The 18,645-nt window shown below is 39.7% G+C and overlaps 2 protein-coding genes and 2 pseudogenes across 6 annotated transcripts in view; 1 reads left to right on the top strand and 3 right to left on the bottom strand.

Moving 5' to 3' along the window:
- Positions 1-18,645, bottom strand: part of LOC146481036 (uncharacterized) — a 175,559-nt gene that overhangs the window by 151,069 nt on the left and 5,845 nt on the right. For all 3 annotated transcript variants that reach the window (XR_014864522.1, XR_014864521.1, XM_085108740.1), the window contains exon 2: positions 3,808-3,888. Coding sequence is in view for 1 of the 3 variants with exons in the window: in XM_085108740.1 (XP_084964866.1) it covers positions 3,808-3,835 (28 nt within the window). In the remaining 2 variants the exon portion in view is untranslated. The remainder of the gene's footprint in view (positions 1-3,807; positions 3,889-18,645) is intronic.
- On the top strand, positions 11,661-13,282 carry LOC146481039 (uncharacterized; annotated as a pseudogene). Its single transcript, XR_014864524.1, has 2 exons — positions 11,661-11,800; positions 12,480-13,282. The product of XR_014864524.1 is annotated as an uncharacterized LOC146481039 (transcript).
- Positions 13,652-15,232, bottom strand: LOC146481038 (uncharacterized; annotated as a pseudogene). Its single transcript, XR_014864523.1, has 2 exons — positions 14,569-15,232; positions 13,652-14,120 (listed from the first exon to the last, which is right to left on the bottom strand). The product of XR_014864523.1 is annotated as an uncharacterized LOC146481038 (transcript).
- On the bottom strand, positions 15,333-17,057 carry LOC146481037 (uncharacterized). The gene is made up of 2 exons (XM_085108754.1): positions 16,973-17,057; positions 15,333-16,206 (listed from the first exon to the last, which is right to left on the bottom strand). Exon 2 carries the CDS (start codon positions 16,194-16,196, stop codon positions 15,333-15,335), a length of 864 nt encoding a protein of 287 aa, XP_084964880.1. The 5' UTR covers positions 16,197-16,206; positions 16,973-17,057.

Below are 18,645 nucleotides of genomic sequence, written 5' to 3'. Positions count from 1 at the left end.
TGCCAGACGTCCCAACCTAAAATGAGATTTAAAAGCGAAAAAGCCCTAGGGCAAAAAAGCAGATGACAAGTATGGTGTCTAATTATCGACACTGGTTGTGTGACAGGTTGTGAAACTATTCTTATCACAAATGCATTTTGGTCAAATTGTTGTTCGTTTTCCCGCTCATGATAAATGAATCATCGAGCATACAGGGTATGAGAATTGATCTTTTACCGAGGGTTTAAAAAAAATGTTTATTATTTGCCCTCGGTAAAGGATCAATCTTTGTCCTGAGAAGACTTCACGCTGCCACGTTATTTTTGTCAACCGAAGTGGCATGGAGTAAAGTGAACATGAAATTTAATTAACTACGGATTTACTCATAGTTCCTTGAATGCCAAAAACTATAAACAGTTTTCATCGCTTTCTTTACCCTCACGTCTTCCAAATCAACAATCAGACGATCAAATCCTCGAATTCAATTGTTGTTAATATTTAGCAAGAGTCCGCAGCATCAAAAAAGCTGCTGCTCTTATAAAATTGGCGCGAAAACAGAATGCGCTCTTCAGTTAATTTATTCCCCGCGTAAATCGTTTTTCGCATAATTATGCCATTCCGCACGCCATTCCACATTCCATTCCGCAAACTCTTTCCTCCTTTTACCCTCACCGATTTTTTGTATACACTGTATGGGCGTCAATGAAATTCGCACTTTCCCACGGTCTCCTAGCACGTGAATAATATATGCCTCAGACCAAATTTGATAAGGAAGAAAATTTGATAAGGAAGAATTTATGAGATTCAAATACGTGTTTTTCAAAAGCATTAGTTTAGAGAGTACGATCTAATGGGACAGTTTGCTTCTTACCAAGTTACACGCTTTTCACTCGGCAAATGCTTCCATTTTTAGCGTCTTCGTGTGAAAAGCTGTAATGAAGTGTAATTGCAGGGGATAACTTGTGATTCGAAATGGCATGGAAACCAGGTTTTGAATTTCGTGGGGGAGTTCAAAATAAATGTATTCGTTTCAAGGAATGAATACTTTTTTTTTCTTTTTTTTTTTTTTTTTTTTTTAATAACCAGGAATGAATACTTATGATTTGTACTTTGGTGTTTCTTAAGAGAAAACTGCTAAAATAAAATTATATCAAAATACTCATACTATACCTGCCCAAACGTGCACTGCTTTTAAATGGACACTCACGTCCCCTCGGCAGTCACTCAGTAGGACACACTGCACATTTTCCAAGGACCAATTAAAAGTGCGGCTACTAAGCCATTCGCTGTACGCGTGTCACGAAAAGAATATATTTATTACAACTGGAAACAATACGTTTTGATTGCCACATTATATTTCTATGGTTCTCTTTTGCGACCCGAACAACTTAAAATATTAAACAACGCAGACGTCCTTAGGGGTTCGTCACGCGTTTCCTCCCCCACGAAAAAAAAAATGAAAAGTAGCCACACCTATGAAGTTTAATTTGATGTAGTCATGATATAAATCTACTTAACGATCGGCTTCGCGTTTCCGCAGGGCAATTTGATCACAGTGAGAGAGGGAAAGAAAACATGAAACAAATTGTCGACGAAAGTTCCAGAAGTCCATTTTTGCCTCTAGATCAACCACAAAATATTTGAACTCGCTGGAAAAGGTGCCCATCTAAATAAGAGACCGTGACTTTACAGAGGGTACTTCCTACTACGACAGAAACCAGAAAAAAATTATAACCTACACAAATTTCTCAACTTTCCCCAAAGTCACTAGTCATGTTCCATTATTCCAAGATAGGTGTTTAATTTATAGCCCCGAATAGGCGAAGAATGGCTAACACGTTCGCAGCATCTTACAAGCTAAAGTCCATGACATTTTTATTTCCTCCCCACCTCAACCCCACCCGGATGTGCGCGCGTTTCTTTAACGTAATCTCATTGTTTAATCATGGCGAAAGGCCAACAGAACATAAAAAAATCCTTGACGAGAATCATTGACCAACATCATGTATGAAACCTAAACAGAAGAGCAACAATCAACTGATGCTGTAAATTAGTGTTTCACTTGCCTAAAAAATACAGCACAAGGGCTTATCGTATTCCACATTATTCTGGGACAGCAGTTTCCTATTTAGTACCCGAAATGCATAAAATAGCTTTGACAGTAATTGAATTGCCTTTTTTTTTTTAATTTGGGAGCATTTCCATTTTTGTTTCCTCCCCACCCCCACCCCAACCCGTCTGGATGTGCGCGCGTTTCTGTAACGCAATCTCATTGTTTAATCACGGAGGAAGGTCAACGGAACATAAACGATTTCTTGACGAGAATCTCCAGTTCAAAGCAGGATTTAAATGGTTGCTGAAAGAAGTTTTGGTCATTAAGGATAACAAAGAAGTATTTGACACCTTGCACACGGCAGCTTATGGGGCGGAAGGCAATTTTTTCGGCCGATAGTTGTCCTGACGGACTTTGAAGAATTCAACTCAGTTTATTAAACGGCTGCGGTGTATTACAGTGATTTCGCACAACAAATCATCGAAAATGCGGCTGTATCCAACTGAAACTATAAATTGATATATTTTGAAATATCCAGTTCTCGATATTTCACGAGGTAAGTGGAATTTATCATTATTTTCTTAGTAAATCGTTATTTTCATGTTGTTATGTTAATTAGGAAGGCGGTGTTTGTTGACAAAAGTACAGTTAAAACTGCTTCTTCTATAATTTTCTCTTTTTAACTGCCGAAAAATTTTATTGCATATTCTTACAGACGAGACATTGCTCTTTAACCGGGATACTGTTTTAGGATGCCAACTAATGTATCTTTAGCGATATTTTCCTTTAAACTCGGCCATTTTTTTGGCACTTGAAGAGTTGTTCAATAGGGAAGAAATTAAAAATTTTGTAAAAAAATCAGATTTCGATCAAATTCCCAAAAAAGCTTCTCAACACAACCACAAACATTTGCTTGTTTCGAATAATGAGATTTTGTTCGGATTTGTAACGCTTTCTTTGTAAGGAAAATTCTTAAAAGTGTGGCCTAAAATGGCCGCTAAAAGCCTTCTCAGAGCGGTAAAACCAAGATGGTCGCAGTACAGCCAAAATAAGAATCGAACTGAGCTGAAAGTTATATTTATGTGAATCACTTATATAGACCATTCTTCTGAGAAAGTTTGAGGGATTTCATTTTTTCTCGTCCAAACGACGATAGTCGATATTTACAGAGGACGGCTCTTAAGTAGTAAGATCCAACGGCTTCCATTTTTTTATTTTTTGCATGTTTGTTAGTTGTTGTTGTTTTTTTGGTTACTGAAAGCCAGTAACGAAAACTGTTAAATGTACTTTATTAGCTTGAACACTGGCCCAGCATATTATATGTGATATAGTGAAGTGGTGGTTCCTTTATACAGGTCTCAAGACCTTTCAAGGATGGTGTCTTGGCTATTAACACCACAATCTGCTCAGAGATACAACTCAGAGAAAGAAACATAACCTTTCTGGGCTGTTTTTATAAGTCAAAAGTTTAATGTGAGCAAAATTTTTGTGTCTCTTCTCAAATTTTCTGTCCAGTAAATTCCGTCTACGAGGTTCAACAGAGGTGTGTTCAAGTAAAATCCATGCCCCTAACCATAAAATTAATAAATCACTTATTTAAGTGTAAGCAAAAGTGGGACCTCGTTGAGTATACACCGATTGTTTATGACAAACAGCTCCAAAACTTTTAAGGGTTTAGAAAACGTATTTGCATATATCCAGTGACACTTTTTCTTTGTGGAATGTAAATGACTTCTGAATTTTATCTAATCCTAACAACTGACTACTTTACTCACCAACAACTGCCACCTTAAATTGCATCATACTTCTGAGTTTGTTCCGACGTTTGATTGTTCCTGAGTAGCCGTTGAAAGTCACTAAAGAATAAATAATAAATTGTTTCTCGACAAAATGCAACAGTAGATGATGCGTCATCAAACAATACAAATACAAGAATAAAAGAATAAAAATAAAACATGTAGGATACATAATTTAAAAAATTATTCCAATTCTCACAAAAATTGTCTTTCCCTTTAAGGAATTAAATTTTAAAAGTCCTGTTTCACAGTAAATGATAGTTATTAGTTTTAAGAGGACATTGTGAAGAATGTGCCTGCCGCCCAAACGAGTAATTATGACGACAAGAGTGAAGATAGTGCCGAACGTACTGAACCAACAAATGACTTTAGTCCAGTAAACGTAACTATCGACCGCCAAAGCTCACCGGGAATTCAAGTTTTTCAACCCTTGACGCCCGAAACTCGTACTAACAATGTGGATACCATTGAAGGGCGTATTCATAATTGTCATTGCGGTGAACTTAATGCTAAATTGTTTGAGAAAATTGAATCTCTGCAAATTAATGTGATCTCGCTACAGAACCAATTTAATTCTTTCACCCGCGATCCTTCACCTGACAACAGTAGAATCGGTGATTACGAAAAGAAATTGTGCGATTTATCCAGAGAACTTGATCTTGCAAAAAGTAAAAACCGCCAATATGCAGATGAGATGCGTATTGCTAATGAAGGGAAACAATGCCTTCTCACCGCCTCCCTGCGCCTCTTGTCAAAGGAATCAAAGGAATCCACAAACAATTCTCAGCATGAGCTACCGAACGTAAACTTGATTGCTGAGAATAAAAGCCCACAAGAAACCATAACTATTTTAAACAACGACAATCAATTCTTGTCTGCTAAGCTCACTGAATTATCAGACCAGCATGGGAATCAGACTATTGTAACCGCTGACTTCAATAAGGTGAATTCAAAGAGGAAAAAGAAGAACAATAAAGGATCGAATCAAGATGAAATTGAAGTTACAGCAGATCGAGAGCCCGAAACCCACACTCCAACTGATACAACTGTCATTGTTGGCGATTACATAATTAAAGGTCTCCGAAGAGACCTATTGAGCCTATGTGGTGTCCCCCAGGGAACAATTCTAGGACCCTCACTTTTTCTATTATACATTAATGACGTGCCCAATTGTCTGTATTTTTCACAACCTAGAATGTATGCAGATGACACCAGCCTCACCTTCGCTAGCGCAGATTTAAAACATATCGATGACTGCCTTAACTATGATTTAAACAGGGTGTATACATGGCTATCTGCCAATAAACTGACCTTGAATTTAACAAAAACTGAATTCATGTTAGTTGCGTCGAGACAGAAGTTATCAACATTTCCTGAAATTCCTTCTTCCAGTATAAATGACCATCCAATGGAGCAGGTGTCATCCACGAAATCTCTTGGTGTGCGCATTGACCAAAACATGAACTGGGAATGTCATATACAGAACATTTATTTTGTAAAAAGATTGCTTCTGCTTTGGGCACAATTACAAAAAAGCGAATAAGACATCTTATATAATTAATGTATATGACGCCCTAGTTCAACCACATTTTAATTACTGTACTGTTGTTTGGAGCAACTGTGGCAGTGGTCTCTCTGAAAAGCTTCAGAAGCTCCAAAATCGTGCAGCCCGTATTTTAATGTGTGCCAATTATGACTCTAGCATCGATGAATTGTTCCGGGCACTGGGTTGGCGTAAACTAAAATACCAAAGATTGGAATAAGCTGCTATTATGATGTACAAATCTTTACATGGAATGACCACTAAATATCTGAGTTCTAGATTTGTTTCTCGAAACGACGTAACATAAAAATAAATTGGCTCTTCCGCAGCCCCGCACCAATTACTTAAAGAAGAGTTTCTCTTACAGTGGAGCCGGGTTGTGGAACAGCCTATCTAGTGACCTTCGTGCAGCAACATCTTTACATGATTTTAAATTTAATCTACGTCACCACAGTTTTGAATGAGTTTTAGCACGGCATCCTTGTAAAGCAGCTTTTAGTATATGGTTAACAGTAGTTTAGGTTAGTTAGTTTAGTTAGGTATGATTTGGGTTATCTTTTATCTCTGAATGTATCTCATATTTGCTGAAGGATTTACCGTGTCTTAATAAAGTTACCTTACCTTACCTTAGCTTAGCTTAGCTTACCTTACCTTACCTTATAACAACTCCAATACAAATGAACTGTACCATCAGGTCACTAACTTAAAAGACAAGGAACTTACTTTTTTATCAACTCTGAATTCAAATCCACCAAAAGCTTTGACCTGACAATTTATTTCTCACAGAAAATAGATACAACATAAATGTATAATTATTGATTAGAAGGGTATTATTTAATTAACCATAAGAAATGTTATATGAAAGCCACACCTTTTTACCCTTCCCCCCCCCCCCCCCCTTTTGCCCAAAGTTAAATCTATCAGAATCATGATAATGGTGCTGCTGCTTATATTTATGGTACTTTGTAGAGGGGAATAGATTCTTAATTAAGCATGATTTAAACTATATGTACATATGTATAATACATGGTCTGCAATTTACAGTCGTCCAGTCACTAAAAAACAAACAGAAATTTATTTTGACTACGAATCGCAGAAGATGGTTGCCCATTCGACGACCACATTTTAATGATCCATTGAACTCTCAAAGCCATGATGTTAAACTGTCTAAAAACTTCCAATCTCATCTCTATTTCTCAGCATTTCTACATTTCTACTTAATACGAGTCCAAGTTAATTTTTTCACTATTAATAATGATTCGGGACCACGCTGTACATTGATATCAAAGTTTTTTTATTGCTGAGCAATAACACCCAATCTCCTGAAAATTCCCAGATGTTTTTCAAAATGGCGAATTCACTGAGGTGAAACTGTAACTTTTACTTTTTTCACTATTTCACCAGAAACACGTCTGACAAAAACAGAGAAGGTAAAGGGAAAGAACAGATGCATCATAAAACACTGCAGAATACCCGGCCACTCCAAAACCCTTCTCAAAAACAGTGGCTAGAAGAGATCTCTATAAAGAAGTACCTAATGTGGTTATGTCAGGCTACAAAGATACAGGGGGAGCTAGCTAGGTGCAGTGGTGAGAGCACTCGCTTCCCATCAATGCGGCCCGGGTTCAATTGTCAATGCCGGCGTCATGTGGGTTGAGTTTGTTGTTGGTTCTCGTCCCTGCTCCGAGGGTTTTTCTCTGGGTACTCTGGTTTTCCTCCCTTCACAAAAACCAACATTTCAATTCGACCTGGAAACAGTGGAGAGAAGGGCCACTCTGTGGATTCCACTGAAATTCCCATTTATTGGTTTGTTTGTTTGCTTGTTTGTATTTTACTTTACTTTACTTTTATTTTATTTAAAACAGTCACCTTGTCACAGATGGCTGGCACTAGTTTCAACCACTTTTCAGCACTTATACTTTGATGGATCAATGCTACCACTCTTTTTCAGTATGAACAACAATGATGGTATGAGATAGTTGCCTAATCATTGGTGAACAAGTTCTCCGGCGCACAGCCATTAAAAAAGAATGGGTTGTGTTAGGACTTTGTTTAACGGTCTTATGCAAACAACCATATCTTGTTCACCAATGATTATGTATTTGTTTTTCCCTGTTATTGTAAGTTGTATCAGGAGAGTGGTACGTATAGTATAGATCCTTAAAAGTATATTAAGCGCTGGAATTCCAGCCACCTTAAAACAGTGGCTACATGGTGTACATGGTCGCTATGCATTCTTGTCTACACCTGTCACCTAACCGCAAAAGCAAATAATCATGTAGCCTAAAAAGTGTACTGTTCCTCTCTCATTCTTAAAGGTAAAATGTGAATTAGGAAGGAACATCACAAACGAATGCCCAGGTAGGTGCATATATCCAACCTTTTAGTGGGCCGAAATTTTGCAGTCACTCCATTAGTAGTTACAGAAAGAGAATAAAGTTGCCAAGTTTCAGTCACCTCAAATTAAAAAATCGGAAAGACACAGATGCCTCAGAACCTCACCAAAATTCCATTTGTGGCTTCAAAAATTCACCACAATTGTGTCTTAGGTATATATCAAGCCATCAGAACCCAAAAAATAGAATAGTGTTATCATATAATTTTATACTCCGTTGGAATAGTGGGATCTCCAAATAGATAGTAAGAATAATGTGGAAAGAAATTATTTTATAGTTACATTGATTACGTGGTTTTGAATTTTTGAAAACTTTGCCAATCACGTCAATGAAGTTATTATGATTTGTACTCTAGAGAGTATGTAATAACAATTTAATTACTGATGGGACGATGACCTTTGAGTGCGGCGGTACTGGGTTACAGGCGGCTGCGAGAATTTATAAAAATGCGTTAAAACACTTTGTATGGGGAATAAAATGTTGATGATTCCGAACTTTAATAAATTAAAGTGCAATAATTTGCAGGAGGGGAAGAGGGAGAGGTTGAGAAATGGGAGGGAGGGGAACAACTTATAGTGATAGAGTGGGGGGTGTAACGTTACGCTATTCTAGGAGCGCAAACGAGTGAGAAATAGACGACCAACAGTCATGACTAAAACAACAACTCCATGCTTTATTAAAACAAAGCAAGCACATGGCCAAGAGGTCACGTGACTAGCATGACGTCACACCATTCCTCTTTCCGAAAAAAATAAGAAAGTTGTACACTAAACGCAGTACTCGCAATTGAGGTTGTTATAACGGACTGAAACAAATAATGTCAGTGTCTCTGAACTCTGTAATAAAGAATTTACTGAAATAACAAATAACGGTCTCTTTACTTCAACTTTAACTTTGTGTGATAATAATAAACAACTTGGTCAAGGGTAGTATTCTAAAGTCCTTATCTGACTGAAACAAAGTCCTGTAAGTACTGTGCTGCCCTTGAGACTCGTCCACTCCTTGTCACAACTGTGGTTGGCTTTGTTGTGGGAGGTGGCTCCTGGCTTGGGGACACTGTCACCAGCTCTGCTTGCTTGGGCGGATCAACAGGGGTGTTTTGGGCTGGTTGACCTGTGGCTTTAGGTGTGGTTGGTTCAGCTGTTGTGGGTGATGTGCCCGTCTGGTTGTGTTGGCGTTGCACGACAGGTCTGGTTTCAGCCGACTGACCGAATGGTTCCTTGGACTGGCGAAGATGTCGACGATTCTGTACAGTTTGCCATCTTCAGTCCGGACTTCGTACGACCGAATGTCAACTTGTTCTTCAACCCGCGCTTTGAACCACTTCCGTCCTCTGTCACCTTGTTTAGGGGCGACTCGTACAATCTCTCCTGACTGTAAGAGTGGAAGTTCTTTGCTGGTCCGGTTGTAGTGCTTGGTTTGTTTGGACTTCTGCTTGATCAGTTTCCCCTTCACATCGTCATGGACCTTTGGCTTTAGCAAAGAACTGCTGGTGGGAAGCAGTGTTCTTGTTCTGTGACCGAACATCCTTTGGGCGGGAGAACTTGACATTCCTTCAGTAGGAGTATTTCTCCAATCCAACAGGGACAAGTAAACATCTGTGCCGGCTTGCTTGGCTTGCTTGGCTTTCTTCATGATGTTTTTCGCCGTCTTGATGGTGTTTTCGACTTTGCCATTGCTCTGGGGATAGCCAGGCGAACTTGCGATGACTTCAAACTCGTACCTGGCTGCAAAGTCTTTGAATTCCTGAGAGTTGAATGGCATGTTGTCACTGATTAGCTGATTTGGAATTCCATGGACTGAAAACTGCTTGCGGAGTTTCTTGGCTATGTTTGCTGCAGTCTTGCTCTCTAGTCTGTCCACTTCAAAGTAACTTGAGTAGTAGTCAACCACACAGAGATAGTCGGTATCATCTAGTGTAAAAACATCTACTCCAATCTTCTGCCAAGGGCGATCAGCAATTTCATGACAGATGAGAGGATCTTTTGGTTGGCTTGACTGATAACAAGAGCAGATATCGCACTTTGAAATGTAATCAGTTAGTTCTGAGTTCATTCCTGGCCAATACACAGTTTCTCTAGCCCTGCGAAGGCAACTCTGAATTCCAGTGTGAGCTCCATGCAACTTCTCTTTAATTCTTGCACGTAGACTCAAGGGGATGACACAACGCTGTCCTTTGAAGATTAGACCATCTTGTGCTGATAACTCACCTCTAACTAGGAAGTACGGGTGGAGAGACACAGGGACTTCCTTCTTCGTTTCTGGCCATCCACTGATGATGGTCTTCTTCAACTGTTGGAGAGTGTCATCTTGAGCTGTTTCTGCTTGAATTTCTGTTAGCTGAGGCTCTGAGATAGATTGAAAATCAGCTGCATGAATGGACTCCGTTTCCTCCTGTACTTTAGACTGAGTGATGTTCTTTAAAGAAGCTCTTGATAAGGTATTAGCCAAGTACATCTTAGAACCAGGTTTGTACTTCAAGTCAACATCATACTGCTGGAGCGCTTTGATGCTGACACAAGGGGCTTCTTGTAAATTGATACCAGAGGTTTGTGGTCGGTCCACAAAATCACTCGTCTCCCAAACATGTAATGATGATTGTGTTCTACCCCGAAGACTTGAGCCAGAAACTCCTTCTCGATCTGAGAATATCTCTGCTCCGCTGGGGTGAGTGCACGACTTGCATATGTAACCGGCTGACCCCCTTGCATTAAAACAAATCGAAGGCCATTTTGAGATGCATCACCTTGTCTTTCAGTTTGAGCTTATGGACTGAAATACTTAAGGACTGGGGCTTGTGTAACAGCAGTTTTTAGAGACTGGAAGGCATCCTCTTGTTCCTGTGTCCACTGCCACTCAACGTCCTTGTGTGTTAGTTTGCGGAGAGGCTCACATAATGCTGACAGGTTAATGAGAAACTTCGAAAGATACTTAACCATGCCAATGAGACGCTGTACACCCTGGACATCAGCAGGGGCTTCCATTTTCACAATGGCCTCAATCTTCTTGGGGTCGGGTTTGACTCCTTCATTGCTTAACAGATGTCCAATGAATGGTACTTGGCTGCATTTGAAGTCGAACTTGGCTTTGTTTAATTTGATGTTCCTGTCTCTGCATCTTTGTAGTAGGCGTACAAGGTTTGCATCATGATCCTTGTCTGCTTCTTCCTTGGTGTCACCTTGACCTGTAATCAGCAAATCGTCTGCTATTCTGTAGACTCCAGGTACTCCTTGCAGGTTTTGATCTAGCTTTTGCTGAAAGTATTCAGGTGCTGGGCTAATTCCATACGGCATCCTTAACCACCGATGTCTGCCCCATGGTGTCTGAAATGTAGTTAGGCGGCTCGACTGATCATCTAATTCGATCTGGAGAAAGCCATCTTTCAGATCTGCTTTGGAAAAGACTCGTGCTTTCCAAAGTTCAGGAAGAATGTCATCAATGACAGGCAAAGGATAGTGGCTTCGACTGAGTGCCTCATTCAGGGGTCTGGAGTCGATGCAAACTCTGACTTTCCCATTCGCTTTTGCTGTGACCACTGCACTGGACACCCACTTAGTTGGCTCTTCTACTTTCTCTAAGACACCAACACTGACAAGACGGTCAATTTCTTCTTTGAACTTTCCTTTCAACGCGACAGGTACTCTGCGAGGAGGCATTAGGGAGTTTAAGCAAAACGCTACGGCGAGCCTCACTACGGCTACCGGAAGTAAAATAATCCACTTTCGAGTCATTGCGCATGTCAGTCGTTCGCATCCAACCGTAGCAGGAAATCCTTCTACGCCAGTTGGAAGGTTTTGGCGTAGTCTGTGGTACGTGGACTTATGTCGCTTCTTTCTCCGCTTTACACAGACTCTTGAGCAATTTTAGCGAATGAAATACATTTAAAAATCCTTAGAAATAGTTTATCGTGAATATTTATCAAGCTCCCTGCTCCTTACCGAGTGAATCTGACTTATTTTTGCATCCTGGCCGGTTTGTCGAAGGATCAAAGCAGTGAGCACATGGCGAACGTAGCGAACGGCAGGAGAAATGCGTAAGTACAAAGTTTTCCTTTTCAAAGTTCAAAGACTACTTGAAATTCAAATAACTGAAGCCGAGGAATGACCAGAGTTATGAAGGCCGGGACCGTGTAGAAACTTTGATTTGGTGTATAGAGGCTCCAAATTGGCATTTTTACCACACGTAATCTAATTCACTCATTCACGGGAACGCTTACATTTTTTCCAGACGTTGGAATCTATTAACAGCTTGTCAGACAAGTGTTAAAGAAACGCATTCAATTAACATCTATTTTGAATTTTAATTTTAATGTGGACAGGCCAATTTTGGATTTTGCATGCGTTTTATATGTGTTGGTGGACTTTTGTAATGAATATAAATAGGCTTACATGTTTATTGGGAGCGAGTCTCCATGTTTTTATAGTTAAAATATATGAAATTTACACCTCATTTTCACTTTTTCAAGTTAAATTTACCATATGGTGTTACATTTTGATTCCTCTACTTGGATGTATTTAACTGTACCTTTTGTATATAAAATAATTCAAGGATCTTTCTCAAATGAAATTCTTCTTGATTATATGTAATTCGGTGGTGGTTAGAAACAAAAAGCAGCCCAGAATATAACTTCTCTTATGCAATTATATTGAGCCACACCAAATTTACATGTAGTTGAACTGTGTGTTGAATAAGATTTGTGATTTCCTATCCAGGCCTATGGAGTGGACAGAAATGCATGATACTTTGTTATGCCGGGAGGTACTGCTAGAAGAACCTTACAAGTATAAGAAAGGAAGTAATGAAAAAGGTAAAAAGTGGTCTGAAATAGCTGAAGCCTTGAATAAGAATCAAGACGTGAAATTTAAAGTCACACAAAGAGGTGTACGAGAAAGGATGGAACGGCTTCAAAAGAGGTACTTGGAAAAAAAGAAAAAGGAAGAATCAGCTAGTGGAATCGCAGTGGATGATTTAACTGAACTTGAAACCTTAATTGATGAAATAATAGAGCGGGAAAAGTTGGCAGAGAAAACCAGAGATTCCGAGGGAACCTTAAAGAAGATTTAGGTAGACAAATAAACTGCAGAGAAAATGCGAAAAGAGGCCATGGAGCGATTTGGAGAGACAAAGAAGAGGTCCGAAGCTGAGGGTGATGAAGTAAGGCAGACAAAACGCAGGCGGAGCGGAAATGGTGCAGTGCAATTTTTTGAAGGAAAAAGCAGAGAAGGAAAATGAGTTTCGAACGGAAGAACTTGCCTTAATGAAACAACACCAACAACAAGAAGCTGCCAGACAGGGACAGATTTTAGCCATGATGCAGCAGCAACGACAACAGACAGCAGCCATGATGGCCCTTATCGAAAGATTGCTACCAAAGAAATCTTATAACATGGTTCAAGATCTTTGCCTTTTTGTATTGTTGATGTTACCCTTTGCAGGTCTTTTTGTGTTAACTTGGGCTGTTGTACTTATTGAATGCTTTCAACCCAAAGTTCAGTTCATAATTAGAAGTAGACAGGCATATGCTGTGATTTAAATTTGTTTTTTGGTTTAAAATTTTTAAACCAGTTTGGTTTTTCTATTTTCCTTGACTTAAAAAAGAAGGAAAATAAAAATAAAACTATCAAATAAAATTTTGGACCAGAAACATACTGAAACCCCTCAAAAAAATAAATGTGAAATGACACTAGTTGGAAGAATTTGACAGTTCATCAAAGTTTTACTCAAAGATTAAATGTTAAAATGTTATTATATTAATTCTTCTTACAGTATCTTAATGTTTGTGCCTTATCATAAAAAAGGTCTTTGGTTGTGAACATACATGTACAATTGACAGTTGAGCTTATGTTCCATTTCTCATTTGGGAAAAAGCCTCACCATTACTGAGACTCAGCTCTAGAAACTCTTAACTTGAATGCAATAAATGCTAAATTTTTACACTTTTTTAGGCAAAGTAATCTTCCAAACTGGGTGGGTCAAGCTCAAAAAACTCTGATGTTTGGTTGCCATAGAGGCATGTGAGTGCATTCCTAAGAAGTGCACACACCACATACATTTTCCCCACACTGCTTAATCCAATCTTCAGATTTTTTTTGAAGTCCAAAAACTTGAAATGATTGATGATGCCCCAAACAACCACTCCACTGAGGACCGAACTTCACTCATTGCTGAATTGTATGCCTGCATTTGAGGAGTTAACACTCCATTGCGAAATGGCGCCTGCAAATGAACCCTCAGGGGATAGGCGGGGTCGCCATAAATGCACATTGGCTGCCCATGGAGATTGAAAGCAAACATCTGTAAACTCTGTAGAAGCTGAGAATCCCGAAGCATTCCAGCATCATGCCTTCTTCCTTCTAGGAAAAATTAAAAAATATGTTCATTATCTGCAGACAATGTCGGTATCAATTAAGGTCAATCCAGGGGCGGTGCCTCGCATGGTCGTCCCGTTGCACCTGCCCTTTTTGGGTCTCGCTTCTTTTTTTGATTATTTATGTTATATACTGTAAGTGGAGTAGCCAATAAAGCTGTTAAAAAAAATTTAAAAAAAAACAGATTCCAATATTTCAGACAAACTACTGTCAATCCCTACCATGCATCCTATACCCTGCATTATTCAGGTAACATCAATGCTCAAGTGAAAGCAATACTTTTCTTTAGACTTACAATTTTGACCACTCTTAGTGGTGGTCTATGGGAAGGCTCCACCCTTCTTAGACCCACCCCCCATTCTTGAGCACCTGGATCTGCCACTGACTTCCACCTTTTACAGGTAAGGGAAACTTCAAGAACAGAAGTACTTACCAACAGGGCCATACAGGTTTCCAATAATCCCATTTGGCAGAGCTAGGGACCGGAATTTTAAAGCATGCACTCTTTTATGACCGTTGTAGACAATTCTCTGATTATTATCTGGCCTCGCGATAGGCCTAACTGTTCCGTCAATAAAACCAAAACAGTTCTGCAATGGGGACCCTCTTTGGGAGATAACTTGGGCATAGGTTTGCAATGCTGGTGGGTTCAAAACTGCGGGATTCCAATCGATAATTCGATGACTATGGGCTGTACAGATGTAATCAAGCACCTCGTTTGTTACCATGCTCAAAACAGGGACAGGACGACCGAACCGTGGTACCATGTCACTGTACCGGCAAGGGTAAGCAAAGCGTTTTAGTAGCATACAAAGGGCTTCTGTGCCCTCGGCTTTGCTTCGCTGATTACAGCTAATCCAATCTAGGATTTGAAGTGCTTCTGCGAGTGCAGGTATATCTCTCTTCTTCACTCGAAATTCCCCTAGGCATTCATCATCTTCCATATCATCAAGGTTGAAGAGTGGATATGAACTGTACGGCAGGTCTAAGTTTGGACTCTGGTACTGTTCGTACAAAATCAGGAGTTCTTCGTCGTTAAGAATCCCTTGATCATAACAAAGTAAAACGAAATCCCTTGCTTCTTTGAACGAAGTCATTTAGACGTACGAAAACAGTCTCGAAGACGCTTATGAGTCTTAAAAACTTCTCAGCCGTACTATTTGTATTTCGCGTTCCTTAAAGTTGAATTTTGGCGGGCTACGGCGAAGTACTCTCCCCAGACCTCCTTAACCACGATAGCCGTAGCAGCGCCAGCGATTTGCTTAAACTCCCTATTATAACTGGTGGGACAGATTCATTTACTTCTAAGTGTAACTTTCCGTCCATTTTTCCAAGTCCCTTGAAGATGTCTCCAAAGTTGGGTAACACTTGCTCCTTAGTAAGAGAACTACTCGGTGAGGCAGTGAAGACTTCATTGTTGCTCAAGAGCTGGATATTGTGATGTTGGACTACAATGAAACCCATCTGCTGTGCAGCGCGAGCTCCTAGTAATGGTGTATAACTGCCATCCACTACAACAAACTCAGCGTTGTATTTCTTTCTAGTCTTAGGATTGCTCATGCTGATTCTTGCTGTTCCAAGTGCTGAAATTCGTTCCTTGTTGTAGGCTATCAACAGCTTGTTTTTCTTCTGAACCTCTGCTCCTTCTGGAAGATATTCCTTTGGGAGTACATTGCATGATGCACCAGAGTCAATCTCCATTTTTACGGTCTTTCCTTGTATTTCCATAGCTGCATAAATCTTACTTGGGAAATCACTAACATCAACCACTTCAGCGGTATTCACATTAACATCTTCTGTGGAGAGGTCTATGGCCAAAAGTTCTTCCGCTGACGAAGTGACGGCCTCAAGAGCGTTTACTTTCTTCCAATTGCTTTTCTTGGAGCTAGGTTTCGTAGCCTTTGGCTTCTTCTCCTTAGAGACACTCTTCTTTCCATGAAGATGACACTTGCTCGGTACGTGATTCTCTTTCTTGCACTTCTTGCAGATTTGACCATAAGCAGGACACTTTTCTCTATTTCTTTCGTGAGACTTGCCACAAAATTTACAGTCGTCGACCATATTGCCCTGACTTGACATATCTTGGACTTCCAATTTAGTCGCTTCGGCTGCTCGGCAGCTATCAACGCATTTTTCCAGAGTTAATTTCGGTTCCTGGAGAAGCTTTTTCCTCTGAACATTGTCCCTGATACCACAGACTAAACGATCTCGGATTAAATCATCTTTTATCAAACCAAATTTGCAGGTTTCGGCAAGTGTGCGAAGCGCTTTTGTGTATGCATCAATCGACTCATCTGCTTGTTGTGAACGATTATTGAACTTGTATCTTTCATAAATCACATTCGTTCGTCCTATGCAGTAGTTCTGCCACAACTCGAGCACTTTATCCATGTTTTCCTTGTCAGCGTCCGACGAGAACGGCAAACCAGTGTGTATTTCCAGCGCATCTGGACCGATACACGTGATAAACGTGGCGACACGAAGCGTTGAAGGTTGTTTGTCCAAGCCAGTGACAATTTCATACGCTTTCCAAACCTGTATCCACTTTTTCCAATTGAAAGCCAGGTTTCCTTAAGTGTCGAATTTCTGGGGAAGTGATACATTGGCAATAAACCTTGATTGCGGCGGGCTAATAACGGGAGGAGCATCTGCTTCGTCCGGCGTGTCCGTGGATTCAAAATGGCGGCGCTTTGAAGTACAATCTTCACTCAATTGAGTCTTTGAAAGCTTGAATTCACTCTACAGCGGCTTTCTACAACACGACGACTACCACGTCTGACACCATGTAACGTTAGGCTATTCTAGGAGCGCAAACGAGTGAGAAATAGACGACCAACAGTCATAACTAAAACAACAACTCCATGCTTTATTAAAACAAAGCAAGCACATGGCCAAGAGGTCACGTGACTAGCATGACGTCACAGGGAGGCCAAGATGTATCAGCTTGTACTGACTATCCAAGGTGGGGGGTAATGCTACTATAGTCTAACTGTTAATTACATAATAATACAAATTAAAACAAACTTTAACCTCTGCTTCAGTAGTTTGTTTTCTGCAACTTTAACTTGATGTATAAAACATATTAATTAAGTTATAGGCATGGAAAATTTAAATAACAAAGAAGGCCAATTAATTCTAATAAAAACAACAATGGTATCTATCTAAGTCAATCTTGCGGTTCATCTAAAAATCACTTGGTGAGCGGGAGCATTTCCACGTGCTGCTCCATTAAAGGTCTGGAATGCTCTTCCTCTAGAACTGCGCAACTCAAGTTGACATTTTTACGTTTTACTAAGTTTGCTTTTAATCGTGAGTGCATTCCAACATTTTTATATAGAAAGCATTCAACAAATACTATTATTATTTTTAAAAACAGATCTGTAACCAGGTGGATTCATGATACACCTAGTTAAAACGTTTCTCTGGCTAATACAAAATCACATATTTTTAAAAACCCAAAGTTTTGGCCAAAACTTCAGCCTTCATCAGTGCATGGAATTACAAATACGCAAAAATATATATGGCATTTGACACGCACCTGACCCAGTCATGTAAAGCGATGAAACATGTAACCTCTGCACTAATAGCGAATGGGTACCAAAGTGTTACATTGGCGAGACGAAATGACTGAAAGAACACCAGAACATAAGCAATAAAGGCTTCATTTGCTTAATAGGCTATAGTCGATGTTTGGATGAAGTCATTCTCATATGAATCAAGGAGCATTTCTTAGTAAAAGTTGCAGGTAACAGGAGTTTTCTAAAGTAATTTGACGTGCTGATAACGAAAATGCTTGTTAGCAAAGTTCATTTTGCGATCTTCAGTCTGAAAGTGACATCACAAAAATGTCATTGAAATGACATCATCGCAATGATAAAATATGTAGAAAATAGGCACTCGAAGGAGTGCATGTGGTTTCAGCTACCATAATGAATTTAGTTATTGCCTGTGTTTGAGTGACCCTGAAAAAAGTCGTTGTAAGAAAATGACAGGGAATCTCTTCAATTGTTACTCTGGGGTTTTATGTCTACTTTTATGTGACTTGCATTTATGAAAAAGTTGCAAAGCTGGGGTGTTACTTCGGTAGGTGTATGTTATGTTAGTGGGGTTGCAAATTTGTAGACGACTTGCCTGCCTTGTTGTCCTTCTCTCTAGTACCAGCCTTCGGCCCCTTCGGCCGGTAACAATAAACTTGCCAAAGAAAGATTTCTATGGCTCCGAATGGCAAAAAAACACCATGCGTGACTTATTCAACATTTCCTTGAAACTTTATTTCAACATAATGGTAAAAGGCGCCTTAAATATCTCCACTAAAATTTCAACCGATCGTGTCGGGTGAATATAAAGTCTCAAGTACCAAACAGCATTTACACCACACAAACAGAGGGTGGTCTTCCTGTGGCTGTACAAGTCGCTCGACCACGACAGCCAAACAAACACTGATTCAGCGATCACTATTTTCAGTTGTTTGAAAACTCGGAGAAACTGTCCAAAATCCAAAAGAAACTTT

Source organism: Pavona decussata, unplaced genomic scaffold (assembly GCF_977016875.1).
Source record: "Pavona decussata unplaced genomic scaffold, jaPavDecu1.1 SCAFFOLD_51, whole genome shotgun sequence".
NCBI classification, from domain to species: Eukaryota; Metazoa; Cnidaria; class Anthozoa; order Scleractinia; family Agariciidae; genus Pavona; species Pavona decussata.
Note: the sequence above shows the minus strand (reverse complement) of the source record. Positions and strands in the feature narration are given on the sequence as shown.